At 41.0% G+C, this 21,243-nt stretch overlaps 1 protein-coding gene across 1 annotated transcript in view; it reads right to left on the reverse strand.

The window, feature by feature from the left end:
* Positions 1 to 21,243, reverse strand: part of foxk2b (forkhead box K2b) — a 90,929-nt gene that overhangs the window by 37,275 nt on the left and 32,411 nt on the right. Inside the window, exon 2 of the mRNA XM_068004302.1 lies at positions 1,872 to 2,066. Coding sequence (XP_067860403.1) covers positions 1,872 to 2,066 — 195 coding nt within the window. The remainder of the gene's footprint in view (positions 1 to 1,871; positions 2,067 to 21,243) is intronic.

A 21,243-nucleotide genomic window follows, 5' to 3' on the forward strand; every position in this document is an offset into this window, starting at 1 on the left:
CAGAGAAAAGGGTATAAGGAGAACTAAGCTGGAGGTTAAAGTCATTGAGGATAAGTAAATCGCTCTGTACACTGGTTGAGGGTGGTCTCGGCAAGGAAATCATGAGACATGGGTGGGCAGCAGACAACAAAGAATTCAGATGAAAGGTGTTGTGGAAGAGGATGAGGTGATTGAATGAAGAAAAGGTGCCCGAGTAAGGGGAGACCCCAACAGGTAGAACTTAGCAATGAGAGCCATGTTGTTGCCATGATCTGGGCAGGGCACAAGGTGAAACCTGGAGCCTGGTAAAAAGGTTTCAATGAAAGTGGAAGGAGTCATCATCTGTAAGCCAGGTCCCTGTCAGCTCCAGGCCATTAATGATGTATCCCCAATGAGGTCATGGATGGAGGCAGGGGGCGGTGGAAGTGGAATGAGGAGGTTAAGCCCCAGGGAATGAACTGGGTGGGATGGTTGCCAGTAACAGGGGACGAGGCAGTAGGGATTGCTACTCTGCAAGAGCGGAGCAGTGGAAGGCTGTGGGCTCGTTGATAAGCGATGTAAGCCTGGGGCAGCAGAAGAAATAGGATCAAATCTATATGTCCAGAGTGGGACATATTAAAAGAAAAAATGGGGGTAAAGGGAGTTAGAGGCAGGAGGAGGTATGACAGAGCGCGTGGAGCAGGGCCAATGTGGAAGATCACTGAGTCCTGTTGGCAGCCGAAGTAAATGGACATGGGGAACGCTCATTACGTAAAAAAGGAGCTGAGAGTTAAGAAGCAAGGAAGTCTGCAAAAGAGGGGCTGATCAGTAGAAATACTAGTGGTTGGTCAGGGGTTGCTTGAGAAGTCGAGAGTTTGCAAGGAGAGTCGGAGACATTCAGTGACTGTGAGGAAGGTCATCAAAAGGCCGAGGATGGAAATGCTGCATATTGCCAGCCCCAGGCCTTTACTTATAATATGGTGAATATGCTGGGCATGATGTCACAGATCACCTACATCTCAGACCACTCTACTCCCTGGAACTCCCTCCCTTAAATCTTTCTCTGCTACATTTCTCTCCATCTTTAAAATCTGAAAATCCATTAAAAAACTTTTAAATGAAGATTTCAGTTACATCTCTTAACTCTCCCAACTTGACTTGGCATCCATTCCTTATTTTTTTTTCCTTTCTCCTTTTGCAAAGGCAAGGGTTTCATGAATCTAAAAAATACTAGCATTTTGATTTTTTAAAAAACTCTGAAATGTGGGGACACAATACACCTATGTTAAGTCCTGTCAAGATTATTATGCTGTATTTGTTGAGCAAATCTGCTAATCATTTCTGAAAAATGTTTTTTTCAAGTTCAAAGGAACTCATCTGATTGTCTGTTTAACCCTTCATGAACTGGTGTATTTTGAACTGATTTCAACAACTCATTGGTAGCACTTGCTACTGTTTAATAGTTTAGCCTGGTTGTTAGAAATGTTTGGCAGTCTTCTAAAATTATGTGAATCATACTGGAATCCCGACATGCTATCTAGGAGCAGTAAAAATGTTTGCCCAGGACACTACATCCTAAATAGGTCATATTTCTGATAATATAGAGAAAGCAGGTTCACCTATGGAGGCTGACTTTTACGCTGAGCCAGAGTGGAGAATCACTGGGATAGGGGGTAAACTATAACAATGTACAGGTTCTGGAAGAATTTGATCTGTACGTGCAAATGGATAATAGTAAGTCACCTTGTGTGGATAGGACTGTAGTAAATGAAACAGTGGGACTATATATAAATTATAGACAGCTGTCCAGAATTTTAACCATCTGCTTTGTACTAGTCTTCAATTTACACTGTAATAAATTAACAAACAGCAGAATTTGGAGTGCGGAAACATTGAGTTAGGCAGCAGCTTACCTGATTGTTCCAGTAGGAGAAGGGAGGGGACTGATCAGATCAGCTATGTTGTCTGGAATGTTTATCTTCAGAGGGGAGATTTGTGGTTGCACTGGCCTCACTGGGGATTCTGGGGCCTCCTGTTTTTCTTTTTTTTCACTGCACAGTGCAGTAAATGAGATCTTGATGTTTGTGCTGGGGAACCTGAAGGTACATCTGGAAAATACAAATTCACTTTTCAGTAGGCCTGTTATTTCTTGGCTTTATGGTCCCCTTATCCATATATAGATTTTATCTTTACATCTTGCACAGAAACACACAGTATTTTTGGAAGGTGCCTAATGATCAATATTTAAAATAAAATACAATTTCACAAATTTTCAATACCTGAACTCTTACATTAGTGCTATATATATTAGATATACACACACTTTCAGTTAGTAGTTTTACAATGTGCATTTTAAAACTTACGGAGAATATCTAAGGAAATTGCATTTTGCTTTTCTGGACCTATGAGCAGTCTAATGCTTTATTTTGTGCAAGTCCTTGACCTCAATCTTTTGGGTAGTTGTTACAGCAGCTAGTGCTGCAAAATGTACCCATTTTATGTAGGCAAGACTACATATACACAGTTCAACAAAACAGCAGGTGATTCATTTTTAAAACTGGCCTGCAAGATTATTTTTTGAAAATTAGTAAAATAAAAAGTAAACACTCATTAGAGATCAATTTGAAGTTAATTCCCGTCTGTGGGAAATAGAAATTCAACAACTGTTTAATTTGTACTATTAATATTTCATAATAAATGAAATGTCAAAATGAAACACATTTAAAGGGTCAGCAAACAAATGGACTTCACACATTCCATATTGTAGTCACCATAAACATTAACAGCAACTCTCTTTTAAAAAGAGCAAGGAACTATTTATAGATGATTCTGTGAATAAACAGTTTCACTGAGCATTCCCCAGCAGTGCTGTGCAAAATATGGGGACTATTACATAAACAACCTCAAGTAATCACACCCATTTGTTATTGGCTGGCTCAGTCCTTCATGTTTATCAGCTGGTGCTGTTTTCCCTGTTGTTTGGCATTCTGTCCAAAACTAGGCATTAACTCTGAAGTTATGTTTATGTAATTCAATTGAGACAGATACCAAGGGGTAACAAGTAATACACCCCCCATCTGTAGATCAAAATCACAGTATGCAGCCACACGAGTACAGCAACATTTGGAATGGTTTTTGAAAGAACATTACTGCCTTTATTCCAATCACATTCTGAAAACAAGTACACATCCTACCTGAACATTTTAAAATAGCAGTTCTAAGAGCCCAATGATGTTTTTGAATTGATAGTTACTTCAAGTTTTTAAAAAATGGTTCTAATATTTCAAAAAGTTGTTTATGTGAAGCAGAACTTGAAAAGCATATTCTGAATGAATCCACTTGACCACAAACTCAGATTTTTGAATTCATAACATATGTAGGAGGCCAACTAAATCACATTTCACTTGCATTTGGGCACAGTATTGAAAATTAAAATGTAGTTGCATTTTTGTTTTTTTTATTTTAACAAGATTGCATTGTTCCAATTTAGATGGACTGTTTCATGTTTTGCCCCGCACCATCTTTCAGCTAGAAGGAAGGAATAACCTGTACTGCTGTGGAGCTAATGGTCAGAAATGCTGATGCCATCATGCTTTGAGGGGTATGGTGCAATTAACAGCCTTTTCACACCCAAAACCATCAACATGAAGCACTCCACATAGAATCATATCAGCATAAAATCATAAAAACTACTTCATAGATGATAGCAAAATTTGAACACCATTCAAAACAGATATTCCAACTCTAGTCCTATGAATAGGGGTAGAGATGCTTTGCCTTCAGAAACATATATAACCAGTTGTTCCTGAGTTGTGGACTAGCTTAGGTGATAGCTAGCTAATCTTTCCATGTTGCATGCAATCATGCATGGAAGTGCAGCATTGCATTTCTTCAACTACAATGTGTAGTTATAACATTCTCAGCTCAAGACACTCTGCTTTATTCATGATTACAGATCACAAATGTCGGCCAAGATCGGTATGATAATAGCAGATCTTGACAAATAGTAAATGCCGTAAAAATGAACACTACACTACCGCACAAAACAATCAGGAAAGCAAAACTGGCAAGGCACCCATTTTTATGGATGATTTTAAAATTTCAGTAGTAATACTAATCTAATTTAAAAGCCATGGAAGATTTAGATAAAGTTGACAGTAAATAAATGAAGTTATTTGAAATATACATCCATTCATGGGACAAGAACAAAAATACCTTCCCCTATTTGCTTTTGAAAGGTTTATCAATCAAAAAAAATGGTGTCTCATTAAAAATTATCTTCGGCCTCCTTGGCCCTACGTTTCTGCAACCCTCTCCCTAAACCTCTCTGCTTTGCTACCTCTCCTCCCACATTCTAAGGTTTCCACAAAATGTCTCTCTTCAAACATGCCTTCAGCCACCTTTCCTAATTCTTCTATTGGTTGCCGTCCGTATTCTTTTCTGTGAAGGGTCTTGGCACACTGTTAAAGGCACTATATAATTGGGAATCAAAACGACAAATGAGGTAATCTACGTTGTCTCAGTTGTGACAAGGTGTCAGCAATTTCTATGGCAGAGTTGGTTCAGTCTTTTTTTTTAAAAAAGGGCATGATCCAATGTAAACCTACTGTGTTTAACCATCATAATTGTGATTCAATCCTTTTTAATGTAGAGTGGAACTGAGAAAATAATGGACTTGTATTTGCGTCATCTGAGCCGTCATGAGGCTTTTCACACACAACCATCACCACTAACCATACGTTTTCCTCAGGAAAAAAAGGTAGTAGCGGTGAGAAGAGGCAATCAGAATAATTATAATATAGTATTCTTTGAAGAAGCAAAAACAAAACTACTTTAAATAGAGACATATTAATTATATTGGGAAAAGTTATCAAAGCTAGAATGAAATTGTAGGGCTTAAAAGCCACAGAACAAGATCCACTTATCTCAGAGTACATCATTTTTAAGCCTTTAAGTTGCAGCGCAGGAGGTCAAGAGACACCTTTTCTCAAAAAATATAATTTTAGAACGACAGTGCTTTTCAGTTGGATAGCTATAAAGAAAGATGAATGGAGCTCTTAATGTACAATTAATGTGCAGATTTTGGTATCAACATTTATCAAATTAACCAACCATTTAGTAATTTGAGTTCTAAATTTGTGCATCTAAGCTTAGACTGTGCAGTAAAAAGTACATTGCTTAAAACTAAACTTTTTCACTGCCATACAACAAATAGAATTGTTCAATATTTCTGCAGCCTGCAAATGCCAATCTTCACTATCAATATTCATGACCAGAAACGTTTTAGCACTGGACAAGTTTAGAACAACATGATCTGAACGGTCTTGCATTCCACCACTTAGTAATTCTCACAAACAAGCTTCCATATTGAGTGGCACAATATGTTAGAGCACTGACGAGCTACATCAGCAGTGCGAATGTTAGTTTAATCTCCATTCCACTGCATGCCTGATCTCAGCTGCATTACTGTGAGGAGCCACTGAGCAGAGGTACAGAAAGGAAAATAAAACTAAAAAGATACGCAGCCGTCAGCAGTACTGGAGGGCTCATCTGCCCTCAGCTATCGGTCGTGCCTGGTCAAGGAAGAGTATCTAAAGAAGTCCTCAATAAAAGAATTAAGCGTTGGCTGTTCTTATGCTGAAATTTGCATTGTCTTTTCCAACATAGACTTCATAAGTGAAATAAAAGGTCCTTGAACCCCAAGGGAAGGAACAACTCGAGTTGGGACTTAAAAAAAAAGTTCTTCCAACCACAGGGTGGCTTTAGCACAAATTCTATTGTGGTTTCTGGTAATGGTGTACTGCTTCCCAAGAGCCATGACCTGACCACACAAAAACATTTCTAGCATAGCTTTCGTTTCGTTTCACTCTCCGAGCATTCATGCACATTCCCACAACTACACAGCAACTTGGGTTACTAACAGAAGTTTACTCCACTGGACTTTTTGATGGATTATTTGACCAGTGCTCATAGAAGTCTTTCAGTGTCCACAGTTCAGTTAGTCTGGATGACGAAATATCTAGCAGTGGGAGAATTTAAGTCTCAACGTGGCAACCAAACTGTGCACTGCCACACATTTGGTGCAGAATGAAAGCAATTTACTTTAACCTATTATTGATAAAGGGCTTCAACTGTGTATTTCTGCCAGCTAGTGTATAATATCATACACACAGCACAGGCAATCACACTGCAAACATCAGATAGGACAGGGGGAGGGAGAAAGAAAGAGAGAAAGAAAAAAAAGTGGGAGAAAGAAAGAAAGAAAGAAAGAAAGAAAGACAATAAGAAAAAAATTGCATTTCTATAGTGCCTTTCACTTCAGGATATCACAAAACACTTCACAGCTAATGAAGGACTTCTGAAGTGTAGTCACTGTTGTAATGTAGGAAATGTGGCAGCCAATTTATGCACAGTAAGGTCCCACAAACAGGAATGAAATAAATGACCAGATCATCTGTTTTAGGTGTTGGTTGAGGGACGTTAGCCAGGACACCAGGAGAACTCTCCAGCTCTTCTTCAAACAGTGCCGCGGGGATCTTTTACTTCCATCAGAGAGAGCAGACAGATCCGTGGTTTGATGTCTCATCCGAAAGACAACACCTCTGACAATGCAGCACTCCCTCAGTACTGCACTGAAGTGCCAGCCCAGCTATGTGCTCAAGTATCTGAAGTGGGACTTGAACCTACAACTTCCTGACTCAGGCAAGAGTGCTACACTGAGCCAAGACTGACACCTAATAAGATGGCATGAATAAAATGCTGACCAGGTACTTTTTCCAATTATAGTGACTATCTGTGCAGTCTATCATGCCATAAAAAGCCCAATGCATAAGAAACATTGTTGGAGGCTTATATATTATCTTAAGCATGAACAAGTTTGAGCCCAACTGAACTTGGATCAGTGTCAGGGAAGGTAGCTTCTCCCACTGCCTTTACATGTCTGTGAACATGAATACCGTTGAAATTCACCCTGCGATTACCAAAAATCTCTGTACAGTATTCCAAAATCTCGACTTCAGCAGCAACTATTTCCTTGCTAAACTCCCTGTTAGAACATAACCAGTTATAACTCAAATTCTGGCTGGTAAATGAAGATTTCACTTAGTCATTCCCAAAGCAATCATAAATTTGAAGCCTAAAAAGCGAGACTGCTGCAGTAAATTCTTAATCTACTAGAAACAATTGAACATAAAACCCTTGTGACTACAATGGATGAATTGCTGAATCAAACTTAAATCAAAATAAATTTTAAAAGATAAAATAAAGCATTATGAGAGCCTAATGTTAACTGCATTTCTGAAAATTACACAAGTATGTTACTATTTTAAAAAATTCGTTCATGGGATGTGGGCTTCGCTGGCGAGGCTGGCATTTATTACCCATCCCGAATTGCCCTCGAGAAGGTGGTGGTGAGCCGCCTTCTTGAACCGCTGCAGTCTGTGTGGTGAAGGTTCTCCCACAATGCTGTTAGCAAGGGAGTTCCAGGATTTTGACCCAGCGACGATGAAGGAACAGCGATACATTTCCAAGTCGGGATGGCGTGTGACTTGGAGGGGAACGTGCAGGGGTAGAGGTCGCGGGTTTGGGAGGTGCTGTCGAAGAAGCCTTGGCGAGTTGCTGCAGTACATCCTGTGGATGGTACACACTGCAGCCACAGTGCGCCAGTGGTGAAGGGAGTGAACGTTCAGAGTGCTGGATGGGGTGCCAATCAAGCTGGCTGCTTTGTCTTCGATGGTGTTGAGCTTCTTGAGTGTTATTGGAGCTGCACTCATCCAGGCAAGTGGAGATCATGCTATCACACTCCTGACTTGTGCCTTGTAGATGGTGGAAAGGCTTTGGGGAGTCAGGAGGTGAGTCACTCACCGCAGAATACCCAGCCTCTGACATGCTCTTGTAGCCACAATATTTATGTGGCTGGTCCAATTAAGTTTCTGGTCAATGGTGACCCCCAGGATGTTGATGGTGGGGGATTCAGCGATGGTAATGCCGTTGAATGTCAAGGGGAGGTGGTTAGACACTCTCTTGTTGGAGATGGTCATTGCCTGGCACGAATGTTACTTGCCACTTATGAGCCCAAAACTGGATGTTGTCCAGGTCTTGCTGCATGCGGGCTCGGACTGCTTCGTTATTTGAGGGGTTGCGAATGGAACTGAATACTGTGCAATCATCAGCGAACATCCCTATTTCTGACCTTATGATGGAGGGAAGGTCATTGATGAAGCAGCTGAAGATGGTTGGGCCGAGGACACTGCCCTGAGGAACTCCTGCAGCAACGCCCTGGGGCTGAGATGATTGGCTATTAAATCTATGTATACTGAGGTCCAGTGGAAAATGAGATTGCGCCCATTAACTTAGACATACAGCTACACTAAGGAATTTTTAAAAAATTCGGCATAAAAATTCAATACAAACGACAACACAATATCCAATATGGACAATATACATAGTAAAATTAACAAAACTTTAAATAAATGAAACACTGTACTCTTACTTTCTATAGATACTAGGGATTTACTTACAAAACAATAATTTCACTGATGGGGTCATTAAAGTAAAGCTTAAACGGTTTATCATCTGAACCCAAAAGTGGAGTTGTTCAGCACATTTCCTGGTGTTAGTTATTTCAATACATAATTCATGTTATTAATTTAATATATTCTAGGAAGTGGAGTTGTTACTCATGGCATTCTCTTTAGATGGGTTGCCAACAGTGTATAATGTGAAGAGGCGTGTTTTGTCTGTTAGAAAAGGAGAACTTTGCTAAGTATAGCAGAATAAGTGCTCAATAGTGAGATTCTGCACTCTTGCAAGGTGATGTGAAAAAAAGTACCAAATCTTCATTGTTTTTCTGCACAGCAAGTGCGAGTGTACTTCCCCTCATTAATTTGACATGCTGCAAAGATGCTATAGGACCCAAGTCTTGCTGATTGACTGCAGATCCATTTTCTGAATAACAAAACTAACCATATTGCTTGATTTAACTCATGATGCCCAAGTGTCCTATGATGTTACCCGTGCATTATGGGTTGGACCGGACCCACAGTCAGTCAGTTTAACAAAGACAAGCGCCCATTACCATTAATAATGCAAATTATCACCCCATCTCCAACCTCCCTTTCCTCTCCAGAGTCCTTGAACGTGTTATCGCCTCCCAAATCCGTGCCCACCTTTCCCTGCAACACCATGGTTGATTCCCTCCAATCATGTTTCTGCCCCTGCCACAGTACTGAAACGGTCTTTATCAAATTCACAGATGACAGCCCATGTGACTGTGACCATGGTAAACTATCCCTCCTTATCTTCACGACCTGTCTGCAGCCTGTGTCATGGTTGACCACACCATTCTCCTCCAACGCCTCTCCTCCGTCGTCCAGCTGGGTGGGACTGCACTCACCTGGTTCCATTCTTATCTAACCAGTTGTAGCCAGAGAATCACATGCAATGGCTTCTCTTCCCGTTCCCGCACAGTTACCTCTGGAATTCTCCAAGAATCTATCCTTGGCCCCCTCCTATTTGTCATGTACATGCTGCCCCTCGGCGACATCATCCGAAAACACGATGTCAGATTCCACATGTATGCTGACATCCAGTTCTACCTCACTACCTCTCTCAAACCCTCCCACCATCTCATTTGTCACACCTGCTTGTCCGAAGGAGGAGCAAAAATTTCCTCCAACTAAATATTGGGAAAACCAAAGTCATTGTCTTTGGTTCTCGCTGCAAACTCCGTTCCCTCGCCACTGACTCCATCTCTCTCCCTGGCCATTGTTTAAGGCTGAACCAGACCATTCGCAACTTTGGCGTCCTATTTGACCCCGAGATGAGCTTCCGACCACATATCTGCTCCATCACTAAGACCATCTCCTACTTCCACCTCCGTAACATTGCCCGCCTCTGTCCCTGCCTCAGCTCATCTGTTGAAACTCTCATCCGTGCCTTAGTTACCTCCAGACTGGACTATTCGAATGCTCTCCTGGCTGGCCTCCCATCTTCCACCCTTCATAAACTTGAGCTCATCCAAAACTCTGCTGCCCATATCCTAACTTGCACCATGTGCTATTCACCCATCACCCTTGTGCTTGCTGGCCTACATTGGCCCCCGGTCCAGGAACCCCTCGATTTTAAAATTCTCATCCTTATTTTCAAATCCCTCCATGGCCTCATCCCCTTCCTATCTCTGTAACTTCCTCCAGCCCTACTAACTTCTGAGATTTCTGCACTCCTCTTGCGCATCCCCAATTTTAATTGCTCCACCATTGGCAGCCATGCCTTCAGCTGCCTAGGCCCTAAGCTGTGGAATTCCCTCCCTAAATCTCTCTCCTCCTTTAAGACGCTCCTCAAAACCTATCTCTTTGACCAAGCTTTTGGTCACCTGTCCCAATATCTTATGAGGCCCAGTATCAAACTTTGTTTGAAAATCACTCCTATGGAACGCCTTGGGACGCAAAAGGCGCTATATAAATGCAAGTTATTGTTGTGTACTAACAGGAAGGACAAAGAGATCAAATGAAACTGATCAACCAGCTGTACATTGCCAGTATATTCTACTTTTAGGGGAGGATTCCATGGAGTGTCAAAAGACAATATAATGGCTGTCATTAGGCTTCTAATAGAATCATAGAATGGTTACAGCACAGAAGGAGGCCATTCAGCCCATCAAGCCTGTGCTGGCTCTCTGCAAGAGCAACCCAGCTAGTTCCACTCCCCCGCCCTTTCCCCATTGCCCTACAAATTTTTTCCCTTCAAGTACTCGTCCAAATTCCCCTTTGAAAGCCACGATTGAGTCTGCCGACGCCACCCCCTCAGACAGTGCATTCCAGATCATAACCACTCGCTGTGTAAAAAAGTTCTCTCACGTCGCCCTGGGTTCTTTTGCCAATCACCTTAAATCTACGTCCTCTGAATCTCGACCCTTCCGCCAATGGGAACAGTTTCTCTCCATCTACTCTGTCTCGACCAGTCATGATTTTGAATACTTCTATCAAATCTCCTCTCAACCTTCTCTGCTAGGAAAACAACTCCAGCTTCTCCAGTCTATCCACATAACTGAAATCCCTCATCCCTGGAACCATGCTAGTAAATTTTTTCTGCACCCTCTCTAAGGCATCACATCCTTCCTAAAATGGGGTGCCCAGAATTGGACACACTACTTCAGTGTGTTTATAAAGGTTCTTCATAACTTCCTTGCTTTTGTACTCTATATCTTTATTTATAAAGCCTAGAATCTCATTTGCCTTTTTAACCGCTTTCTCAAACTGCCCTGCCACCAATGATTTCTGCACATATACCACCAGGTCTCTCTGTCCCTGCACCCCCTTTAGAATTGTACCGTTTAGTTTATTGTTCCTCTCCTCGTTCTTCCTACCAAAATGTATCACTACGCATTTGAATTTGAATCCAATGATTTTTGCAGGACCCATTTTGGATAATATTCCTCTTCATGGTTCTAAAATCCTATTAGAAAGTTTTAAAAAATCTGTATGAGTTAGCACTCAGCAAGGTAATGCATCTTTTCTTTATGTTTTCTCTACATTTCTTTTGAAGACCAAGTACATCCAAGGAAAAAAGATTTTTATACAGCATCTTACCACATCCATAGGACATTCCAAAACGCTTTACAACAAATAGATAAATTAAAGTGTAGTTACTTATTATGAGTGTAAACATGGCAGCCAATCTGCACACAGCAAGATGAGATAAATGATTAGTCATAATAGCTAGGACACTGGAAGATCTCCCTGCTCTTCAAGTAGTGCCACTGATCTGGCAGACAAGGCCTGGGTTTTATGTCTTATCCAAAAGACATTACTTCAGATGAAAAATGCAGCACTTGCTCTGTTCTATACTGATGTGTCAACCTAAGTTACATACAACTTCTGGAATGGGACTAGAACTCAAAACCCGCTGAGTCAGAGCAGGGTGCTCAGGCAAAGGAGCAGGAAATACCACATAACACATATGCAGCTCCTCAATGTCAGTTTAGAGCAGTTGGTAGCATTCTTATGTTTTATGTAAACAAGAACATAAGAATTGGGGCAGGAGTAGGCCAATCGGCCCCTCGAGCCTGCTCCGCCATTCAATAAGATCATGGCTGATCTGATCCTAACCTCAAATCTAAATTCATGTCCAATTTCCTGCCCACTCCCCGTAACCCCCAATTCCCTTTACTTCTAGGAAACTGTCTATTTCTGTTTTAAATTTATTTAATGATGTCGCTTCCACAGCTTCCTGGGGCAGCAAATTCCACAGACCTACTACCCTCTGAGTGAAGAAGTTTCTCCTCATCTCAGTTTTGAAAGAGCAGCCCCTTATTCGAAGATTATGCCCCCTAGTTCTAGTTTCACCCATCCTTGGGAACATCCTTACCGCATCCACCCGATCAAGCCCCTTCACAATCTTATATGTTTCAATAAGATCGCCTCTCATTCTTCTGAACTCCAATGGGTAGAGTCCCAATCTACTCAACCTCTCCTCATACGTCCGCCCCCTCATCCCCGGGATTAACCGAGTGAACCTTCTTTGTACTGCCCCGAGAGCACGTGTGTCTTTTCTTAAGTATGGACACCAAAACTGTATGCAGTATTCCAGGTGCGGTCTCACCAATACCTTATATTACTGCAGCAATACCTCCCTGTTTTTATATTCTATCCCCCTAGCAATAAAAGCCAACATTCCGTTGGCCTTCTTGATCACCTGCTGCACCTGCATACTAACTCTTTGATTTTCTTGCACTCGGACCCCCAGATCCCTTTGTATTGCAGTACTTTCCAGTTTCTCACCATTAAGATAATAACTTGCTCTCTGATTTTTCCTGCCAAAGTGCATAACCTCACATTTTCCAATATTGTATTGCATCTGCCAAATCTCCGCCCACTCACCCAGCCTGTCTATATCCCCTTGTAGGTTTTTTATGTCCTCCTCACTCTACTTTGCCTCCCATCTTTGTATCATCTGCAAACTTTGATATGTTACACTCGGTCCCCTCCTCCAAATCGTTAATATAGATTGTAAAGAGTTGGGGACCCAGCACCGACCCCTGCGGAACGCCACTGGCTACTGGTTGCCAGTCCGAGAATGAACCATTTATCCCAACTCTCTGCTTCCTGTTCGATAACCAATCCTCCACCCATGCCAGAATATTACCCCCAGGCAGTGAGTTCCATACCCCCACCACCCGCGGTAAAAAAAATTCTTAACTCCCCCCTCTAATCCTCCTATCAATTACTTTAAATCTATGCCCCCCCTGGTTATTGACCTCTTGCGTGTTCCAGTGATTCAGTTGAACATTATCGATCTTATATTACTATTTGAAGAGCAGGGAGTTGTCATCATGGCCTGGCCAACATTCTTTCCTCAACCATCTCCAACAGAAACTAACTGGTCATGTTTGAGGCATAAGTGTGTAGGTCTCCCTCCAGGATTTAAGCATATAATCCAGGTCTTACTCAAGGACATGAGCACAGTCCAGGCTGACACTTCAGTGCAGTACTGAGGAAATGCTATATTGTCAGGAGGTGTTATCGTTTGGATGAGATACTTATCATAGAATCACAGAAATTTACGGCATAGAAGGAGGCCACTGGGCCCCTCGTGTCTGTGCCGGCCGGAAAAAAAGCCACAAAGCCTTTCCTTTTGGTCTGTAGCCTTGTAGGTTACAGCACTTCAAGTACACATCCAAGTACTTTTTAAAGGTGGTGAGGATTTCTGCCTCTACCACCCTTTCAGGCAGTAAGTTCCAGACCCCCACCTCCCTCGGTAAAAAAAATTCTTAACTTCCCCCCTCTAATCCTCCTATCAATTACTTTAAATCTATGCCCCCCCTGGTTATTGACCTCTTGCCTGTTCCAGTGATTCAGTTGAACATTATCGATCTTGTATTACTATTTGAAGAGCAGGGAGTTGTCATCATGGCCTGGCCAACATTCTTTCCTCAACCATCTCCAACAGAAACTAACTGGTCATTCATCTCTTTGCTGTTTCAAGGACTAAAATGCACTAAAGCCATGCACTAAAATGGCTGCTACATATACTTGCAAATTCACGGTCACAGCACTTCAAGATAGTTCATTTTATGTGAAGCACTGAGGCATTTCTGAACAGTGATGAGGCAATAAATCGAAGTTTTTCTTTCCATGCTGGTGAGAGCATCACATAGAAAATCTTAAAATTTAACAAAACCCATCAAAAAGGTAATTTTATTTATTCCAAATTCTCTCAATTTGCAATGCAGAATGGTAAGGAGGAGCTAATTATGTGATTTTTGCTCCCATCTGTAACTTATAAACAATATATTAGGTGCTTAAGATGTAATTCTTTATTATATTTGGTATGGCCATGCTTCATTAATGATATACCCAATCCACAGAGATCACGAACTACCATCAATGGGATATTGGGATTTTTATCCTTGGTACAATCATACTTAATACTGGTTCCGCTTCGACAAAAGTGGAACTTCTGCAGGTTGTCCAATGACATTGGCTGCTCAGAACAGGAGATCGGACCATCCCGTAGAGCTGTATCACACATATCAATGGCTTTATAAAACATCAAAAATTGACTTTCCATTCTTTCGAAGTTGGGCACTGTTTATTTGCTCATGTTTTGAGCTATAACTGCATCATCATGCAATGCAGACATTCAGTGTATCTTAAATGATTTCAAATGCAGTGTACTTCAAACAGTACAAACTACACAGTTAGCACAACTTAAGAGTTACAGTTCAGAACATGAATGGATACCATCCAACTTTAACTAAGAAAGGCCATGTGTGTACAACATTGTGCAAAAATGGTTTGGAAGTGCTGTTGCACTGCAGCTGGCACATCCTTATACCACTGCAAGACAACAACCTTTGTGTTGTTTTCTTCCTCCCCTGAATTGGATATTCCTTGGCAACTTGCTCACAGGTCTCTCTGCCGCTCCCTAGTCAGGTACTGGAAAGTCATGCTGGGATGCTCAGGATGACATGCAGCCGCCTCCTTTTTAGCAGCTTCTTTCACTTATGAAGCTTGACCCAGATTCTTAGGCAATGCATGGTACAGGGACAGATTTACAATTGCATCCAGCACTATATTCACCCAATCATAAATTGGATTAGCCACTACCACAATAATTTATTAAAAATATACATACCCCCAATAGAGATGAGGGTGCATTACAGTTAGGATTCTTAAAAAAGATAATTATGACTGACATTTGTTTTGTAATAGCGAGTGTTGATAAATTGTCTTGAAAGTAATTACTCTGTTTTATAGTGAGACTCTGTCAGGTTGAAACCCACACTGATAACTGACATTTTAAAAGGTAAACAAATAAGGTAATCTGAGTAATTAGAGAATTGGCCTGATTTCCCCCCTCCTCCCTGTACATAAAATCTGTATTTAAGAACTGAAAATTCGTGCAGCTTTGTATTGTAAAAGCATGAAAACACATTCTACTAAATATTCTTACCAGAAATGAAAGGAACTCACACACTTGGAATTGATTTCTACTGGTTATCTATTGTATTGTACTTAAAATCGAGCACTTACAGAATTGCTGGTGGTAAGATTTTTATATAGGAACATACTTTGTATATGTCCACAGTTTATCTCCCTGCCAATTCTAATAAGACAAAGGAAATTTAAAGTTGAAAGAACTGCAACCAGTCTCCTGAATACAAATGTGGTTAGCATTAGTTTTCTAAAAGATTTTTCATTTTTAAGTTTCATTTCAAAATAATTTTCCTCAGAATTTCCTACATCCTCTGTTTATCAAAGTCTTAATAAAATTATTCAGTAAAGTAGGTTACAATTTCTATTAATATTGCGTGCTATTAAGATTTTCATCCCAGAATGACAATAGTGTGAATTTCCTAAATAATGTAATTCTTGTGTCTATATTCTGTCATGAACATTTTTTTTTTAAAAAAAGGTATAAATAGGCACTCTCAAACAAAAAGGTCCAAACATAGCTGATGAAGGAAATGGAAAATTCACACTACAACAGGAGTTTCCAAGCCTCTGTCTTTGTGGGTCATGTAGGTGCATACTATGGAGCATCAGGAAACCCATATTAATTTTGCTTGTTTTTTTTGCTGTTAATCTGCATGTATCTTAATGACAACAACTTTCATTTATATAGTTCCTTTAAAGTAGTAAGATGTCCCAAAGCGCTTTACAGGAGCATTATAAAACAAAATCTGACACCCCGAGCCCATAAAGAAATATTAGTGCCCAGAAGGGTTAAAGAGGTAGGTTTTAAGGAGTGTCTTAAAAAGGAGGAGAGAGGGTAGAGAAGTTTAGGAAGGGAATTCCAATGGCCACCAATGGTGGAGCGATGAAAATCAGGGATGCACAAGAGGCCAGAATTGGAGGAGCGCCGAGATCGCGGAGGGTTAGAGGGCAGGAGGAGGTTACAGAGATAGTGAGGGGCAAGGCCATGGAGGGATTTGAAAGCAAGGATGAGAACTTTTAAATCAAGGTGTTGCCAATGTAGGTCAGCAAGCATAGGGGTGATGGATGAATGGAACTTGGTGCAATTTGGTACCAACAGATCTTGGTATTATGATCTAAGATTTGTTCACCGATGAGACAACAGTGCTAAAAAGTCCTTTCTAAATTTTCAGGCACACGAAATTCAAAACAGGACAAACTGCAAAATGATGTAAGCACAAATAGGGCTGAGTTGCCTGTGCTTCAGGGGCCACAGGTTTTCTACCTATGTACTACAGTAATGAGTGTTCATCTGAGGTTGAGGTAGAAAAGAGGGAGCTTTACTCTTCAGCTACCTTGTTGCGGTCTGCAACTAGGCATATAGAACCAAAAGTCTGAAAAGCTAGATGTCCTAAGCACTATAACTGCTTTTATTTTGAGTTTACTGGATCCTCAGTGCTACCAGCTCCTGATGTTTGCATCATGCACAGCTGCAGCAGCCTCAGTAAACTTGGCACATTCTCTAAGTCCAGCCACTGGAAAGACCCAATTAAAGTAGATTATATGCTCAAAGCAGTCTTGGGTTCAATCTCTGACATGTGCAGAGTTAGCTGATCTTAGCTGGGATTGCAGTCGAAGTACTATTGTTTGCCTCAGTACCCTGGGAATGGGGGCGGGTAGGTGGGTTAAAGGGAATAACCAGGATTAAAGAAATTTGGTGGTGGTGGTGAGGGACGAAAACAAAAAACAAGGTAATTTTGTGAAGTTCCATTCATGGTGCACAGCCTCGTTATTGGTAAGTGCATTAATGGAGATATGGCTACACTCAGTCAAAACAATATGGCAGGGATATCTTAACATTGATCCTCAGTGTTTTGAGGTAGAATTTAAACCAAGTATGCTGCATTCTCCTTTCTGGGTGCAGTGGGGAGAAGAGAAAGGGGACCACAAGAGAAAACAAGAGAAATAAACTCCAAAACATTAACCAAAGAAAGAAAAATAGGAATACTGCTAAAATTCCATTAGATTAGTAAACTAAAATTTAAAGTATTCCTATGTAATCCAGACTCCTATTCCAAATGCAGTGACCACTACCATAAGGATACAGCCTTTTTCGCCTTGAAAAGGGAAAATGTGGGAGCAGCACTTCTGTTCAAACAAATCTCTCTTTATAGAAGAAATTTGTCTTACTTTAAATTTCTTTTGACATTTACGAAAAAAATGCAACTTTGTCAATAGAGGCTTGAACAGCTTCTCCCTCATTGCTAGGCCATTCTGGTATCAATTACAGAGAACACCCAGAATGGATCCTGGAGCAACTTTGTTACAAACAGCAAAAGAATAATGCACAAGCTAGGAAATTTGCATTCCCATCCTGCAAAGAGATTTCCTGGCTTTATGCAGCTCCACAGCTACACTTAGGCTGGTTTGACATCACAGCCCCCACAACAATGCAATCGCTCTGAGACATCTCCAAAACAGCCTGGCAGGGAAGGGGCCCCTACTCAAGGGTCTCCATGTTGGCAATAAAGTTGTCTTCTATGGGGGCGGGGGATGCACTTTGAAAAAAATAGCTCCCCATGATTATCGTTCTCGTTTAAGGCCCAACAAAAACAGTAGTTTTTGTCCAAAGAAACTCTCGCTTGCTCCTCCTGGAATGAACACAAAAGAGGGTGAAAGCACCAATCGATAGGAAGCTGCTTATAAAGCTTCACGTCACATCTGTTGTTCAAAAACCAGACGCTAATTCATTAAAGCTGCTCATGTAATGCTGTTGGAATTTGAGTCTTCCCAGTCTCCGAATACAAAGACAAAACTATGGAAATACAGCTTTTTTCTTACCTTTTGTTTCACTGACAAAAGACAACTACATGACATGCTTAGGGGGGCCTATATTTTTTTCTAACTAGTCACATACAATGAAAATAAAAAACTATTAAAAAGAAATGCAATCACCACTACTGATTCTCACACATTGATTACATGGTCTGCATGCAGATTACAGTATCAAAGTTATCTAAGCTTCAGCTGTACAATTTTCACTTAGGCAACCTCAATGGACTGAAACTACATGTGCAATTTCAGCTCACACTACTTTTCCTCAATGCCCCCCACTGCGTGACAAAATCTCAACAAATGGTACTTTGATTCAAATTCTTCCGTTTCCTAGGACGTTAGTTTAGATTTATAATTACATCTTACTATACTGCTAATTATGGTTGTGTACTTATCAAAAATTATAAAAGGCCTTTCAAAATTCTGCATTTGCCTCATTGCTTATTTTTAAATGTATCCATTTATCAAGTGAAACTTTTCTCCCAAACTCCTTTAAGTTAACTGTGCTAGCGACAAAAGGATGAAATGTAGCAGAAAAGCACAGAGACAATGAAAGATTAAAGATACAGGATGTACTTTGCTTTTCAACTTGCCAAAATTGGAAAATAATGTCCCTTTGGCTCGTGATGAATTCCACCCGCAGTTGGTGTGAGGAAACTAATTCTTAGGAGGAACAATTAACAAAAAGACAACTTCTGCAAGAAAACAGCACATTATGGTTGTCAGGATGTGCTGACAAAAGCCTGGCCGCAGAGTGTAGACACTTGTGTCCTCAATAGTACGGTAATCAAGGTTTTGCACTGTCACAAATATGTATTTCAAATAAAGATTGTATTATGAGTATAACCTCAGTCACTTGTAAGAAGATCCATAGAAGCTTACAGCACAGAAGGAGGCCATTAGGTCCATTGTGCCTGTGTCAGCTCTTTGAAAGAGCTATCCAATTATTCCCACTCCTTCCCCATTGGCTTGCACATTTTCCTTTTCAAGTTTATCCAATTCCCTTTTGAAAGTTACTACTGAATCTGGTTTCACCACCCTTTCAGGCAGTGCGTTCCAAATCATAACTCACCGTGTAAAAAGAATTCTCATGTGCCCTCTGGTTCTTTTGCCAATTATCTTAAATCTATGTCCTCTGGTTACTGACCCACCCGCGGAAAGAGTTTCTCCTTATTTACCAAATCAAAAATCAATTTTGAACGCCTCTATTAATTCTCCCCTTAACCCTCTCTGCTCTAAGGAGAACAATCCCAGCTTCTCTAGTCTCTCCACATAACTGAAGTCCCTCATCCCATGTATCATTCTGGTAAATCTCCTCTGCACTGACTCCAAGGCCTTGACACCCTTCCTAACATGTGGTGCCCAGAACTGAACACAATACTCTAGCTGAGGCCTAACCAGTGATTTATAAAAGTTTAGCATAACCTCCTTAGAATCATAGAAAGGTTACATCATGGAAGGAGGCCATTTGGCCCATCGAGTCCACATGGAGCAATCCAGCTAGTCCCACTCCCCCGTCCTATCCCCGTAGCTCTGCAAATTTTTTCCTTTCAAGTACTTATCCAGTTCCCTTTTGAAGGCCATGACTGAATCTGCCTCCACCACCCCCTCAGGCAGTGCATTCCAAATCTGAACTACTCGCTGTGTAAAAAAGTTCTTCCTCATGTCACCTTTGGTTCATTTGCCAATCACCTTAAATCCATGTCCTCTTGACCCTTCCGCCAATGGGAACAGATTCTCTCCATCTACTCTGTCTAGACCCTTCATGATTTTGAATACCTCCAACAACTCTCCTTGCAACAGACTCTGTTCCAAGGAGAACAACTCCAGCTTCTCCGGTCTATCCACGTAACTGAAGCCCCTCATCCCTGGAATCATTCTAATAAATCTCTTCTGTACCCTCTCTAAGGCCTTCACATCTTTCCTGAAGTATGGTGCCCAGAACTGGACACAATATTCCAGTTGTGGCCAAACCAGTGTTTTATAATGGCTCATCATGACTTCCATGCTTTTGTACTCTATGCCTCTACTTATAAAGCCCAGGATCCTGTATGCTTTTTTAACCACTTTCTCAATCTGCCCTGCCACCTTCAATGATATGTGCACATATACCCCCAGATCTCTCTGTTCCTGTACCCCTTTTAGGGTTGTGCCCTCTAGTTTATATTGCCTCTCCTAGTTCTTCCTACTGAAATGTATCACTTCACTTTTTTCTGCGTTAAATTTCATCTGCCACGTGTCCGCCCATGCCACCAGCCTGTCTATATCCTCTTGAAGTCTATCCCTATCCTCCTCACTGTTTACTACCCTTCCAAGTTTTGTGTCATCTGCAAATTTTGAAATTGTGCACTGTACACCCAAGTCCAAGTCATCGATATATATCAAGAAAAGCAGTGGTCCCAGCACCGACCCCTGGGGAACACCACTGTACACCTCCCTCCAGTCCGAAAAACAACCATTCACCACTACTCTGTTTCCTGTCACTAAGCCAATTCTGTATTCATGTTGCTACTGCCCCCTTTATTCCAAGGGCCGCAATCTTGAGGATAAGCCTACCATGCGGCACTTCAACAAATGCCTTTCGAAAGGCCATATACACCACATCAACTGCACTGCCCTCATCGACACTCTGTTACCTCATCAAAAAACTATCAGGTTAGTTAAACACGATTTGCCTTTAAGAAATCCGTGCAGGCTTTCCCTAATCAATTCACACTTGTCCAAGTGACTGTTAATTCTGTCCCGGATTATCGTTTCTAAAAGTTTCCCCACCACGGAGGTTAAACTGACTGGCCTATAGTTGCTGGGTTTATCCTTACACCCTTTTTTGAACAAGGGTGTAACATTTGCAATTCTCCTGTCCTTGCTTTTGCACTATACAAAACAGACATATAAAATCTACAACCAACTGATTCCAGTCAAATGCTGAAAGTTTCCATTGAATTTAATCTTTTAAACTGATCATATGGTTGATAATATTGTTTTTTATTACCTCTTAATCAAAACTTTTCTGAAATCAAGCTAAAATCATAAA

Source organism: Heptranchias perlo, chromosome 23 (genome assembly GCF_035084215.1).
Source record: "Heptranchias perlo isolate sHepPer1 chromosome 23, sHepPer1.hap1, whole genome shotgun sequence".
NCBI classification, from domain to species: domain Eukaryota; kingdom Metazoa; phylum Chordata; class Chondrichthyes; order Hexanchiformes; family Hexanchidae; genus Heptranchias; species Heptranchias perlo.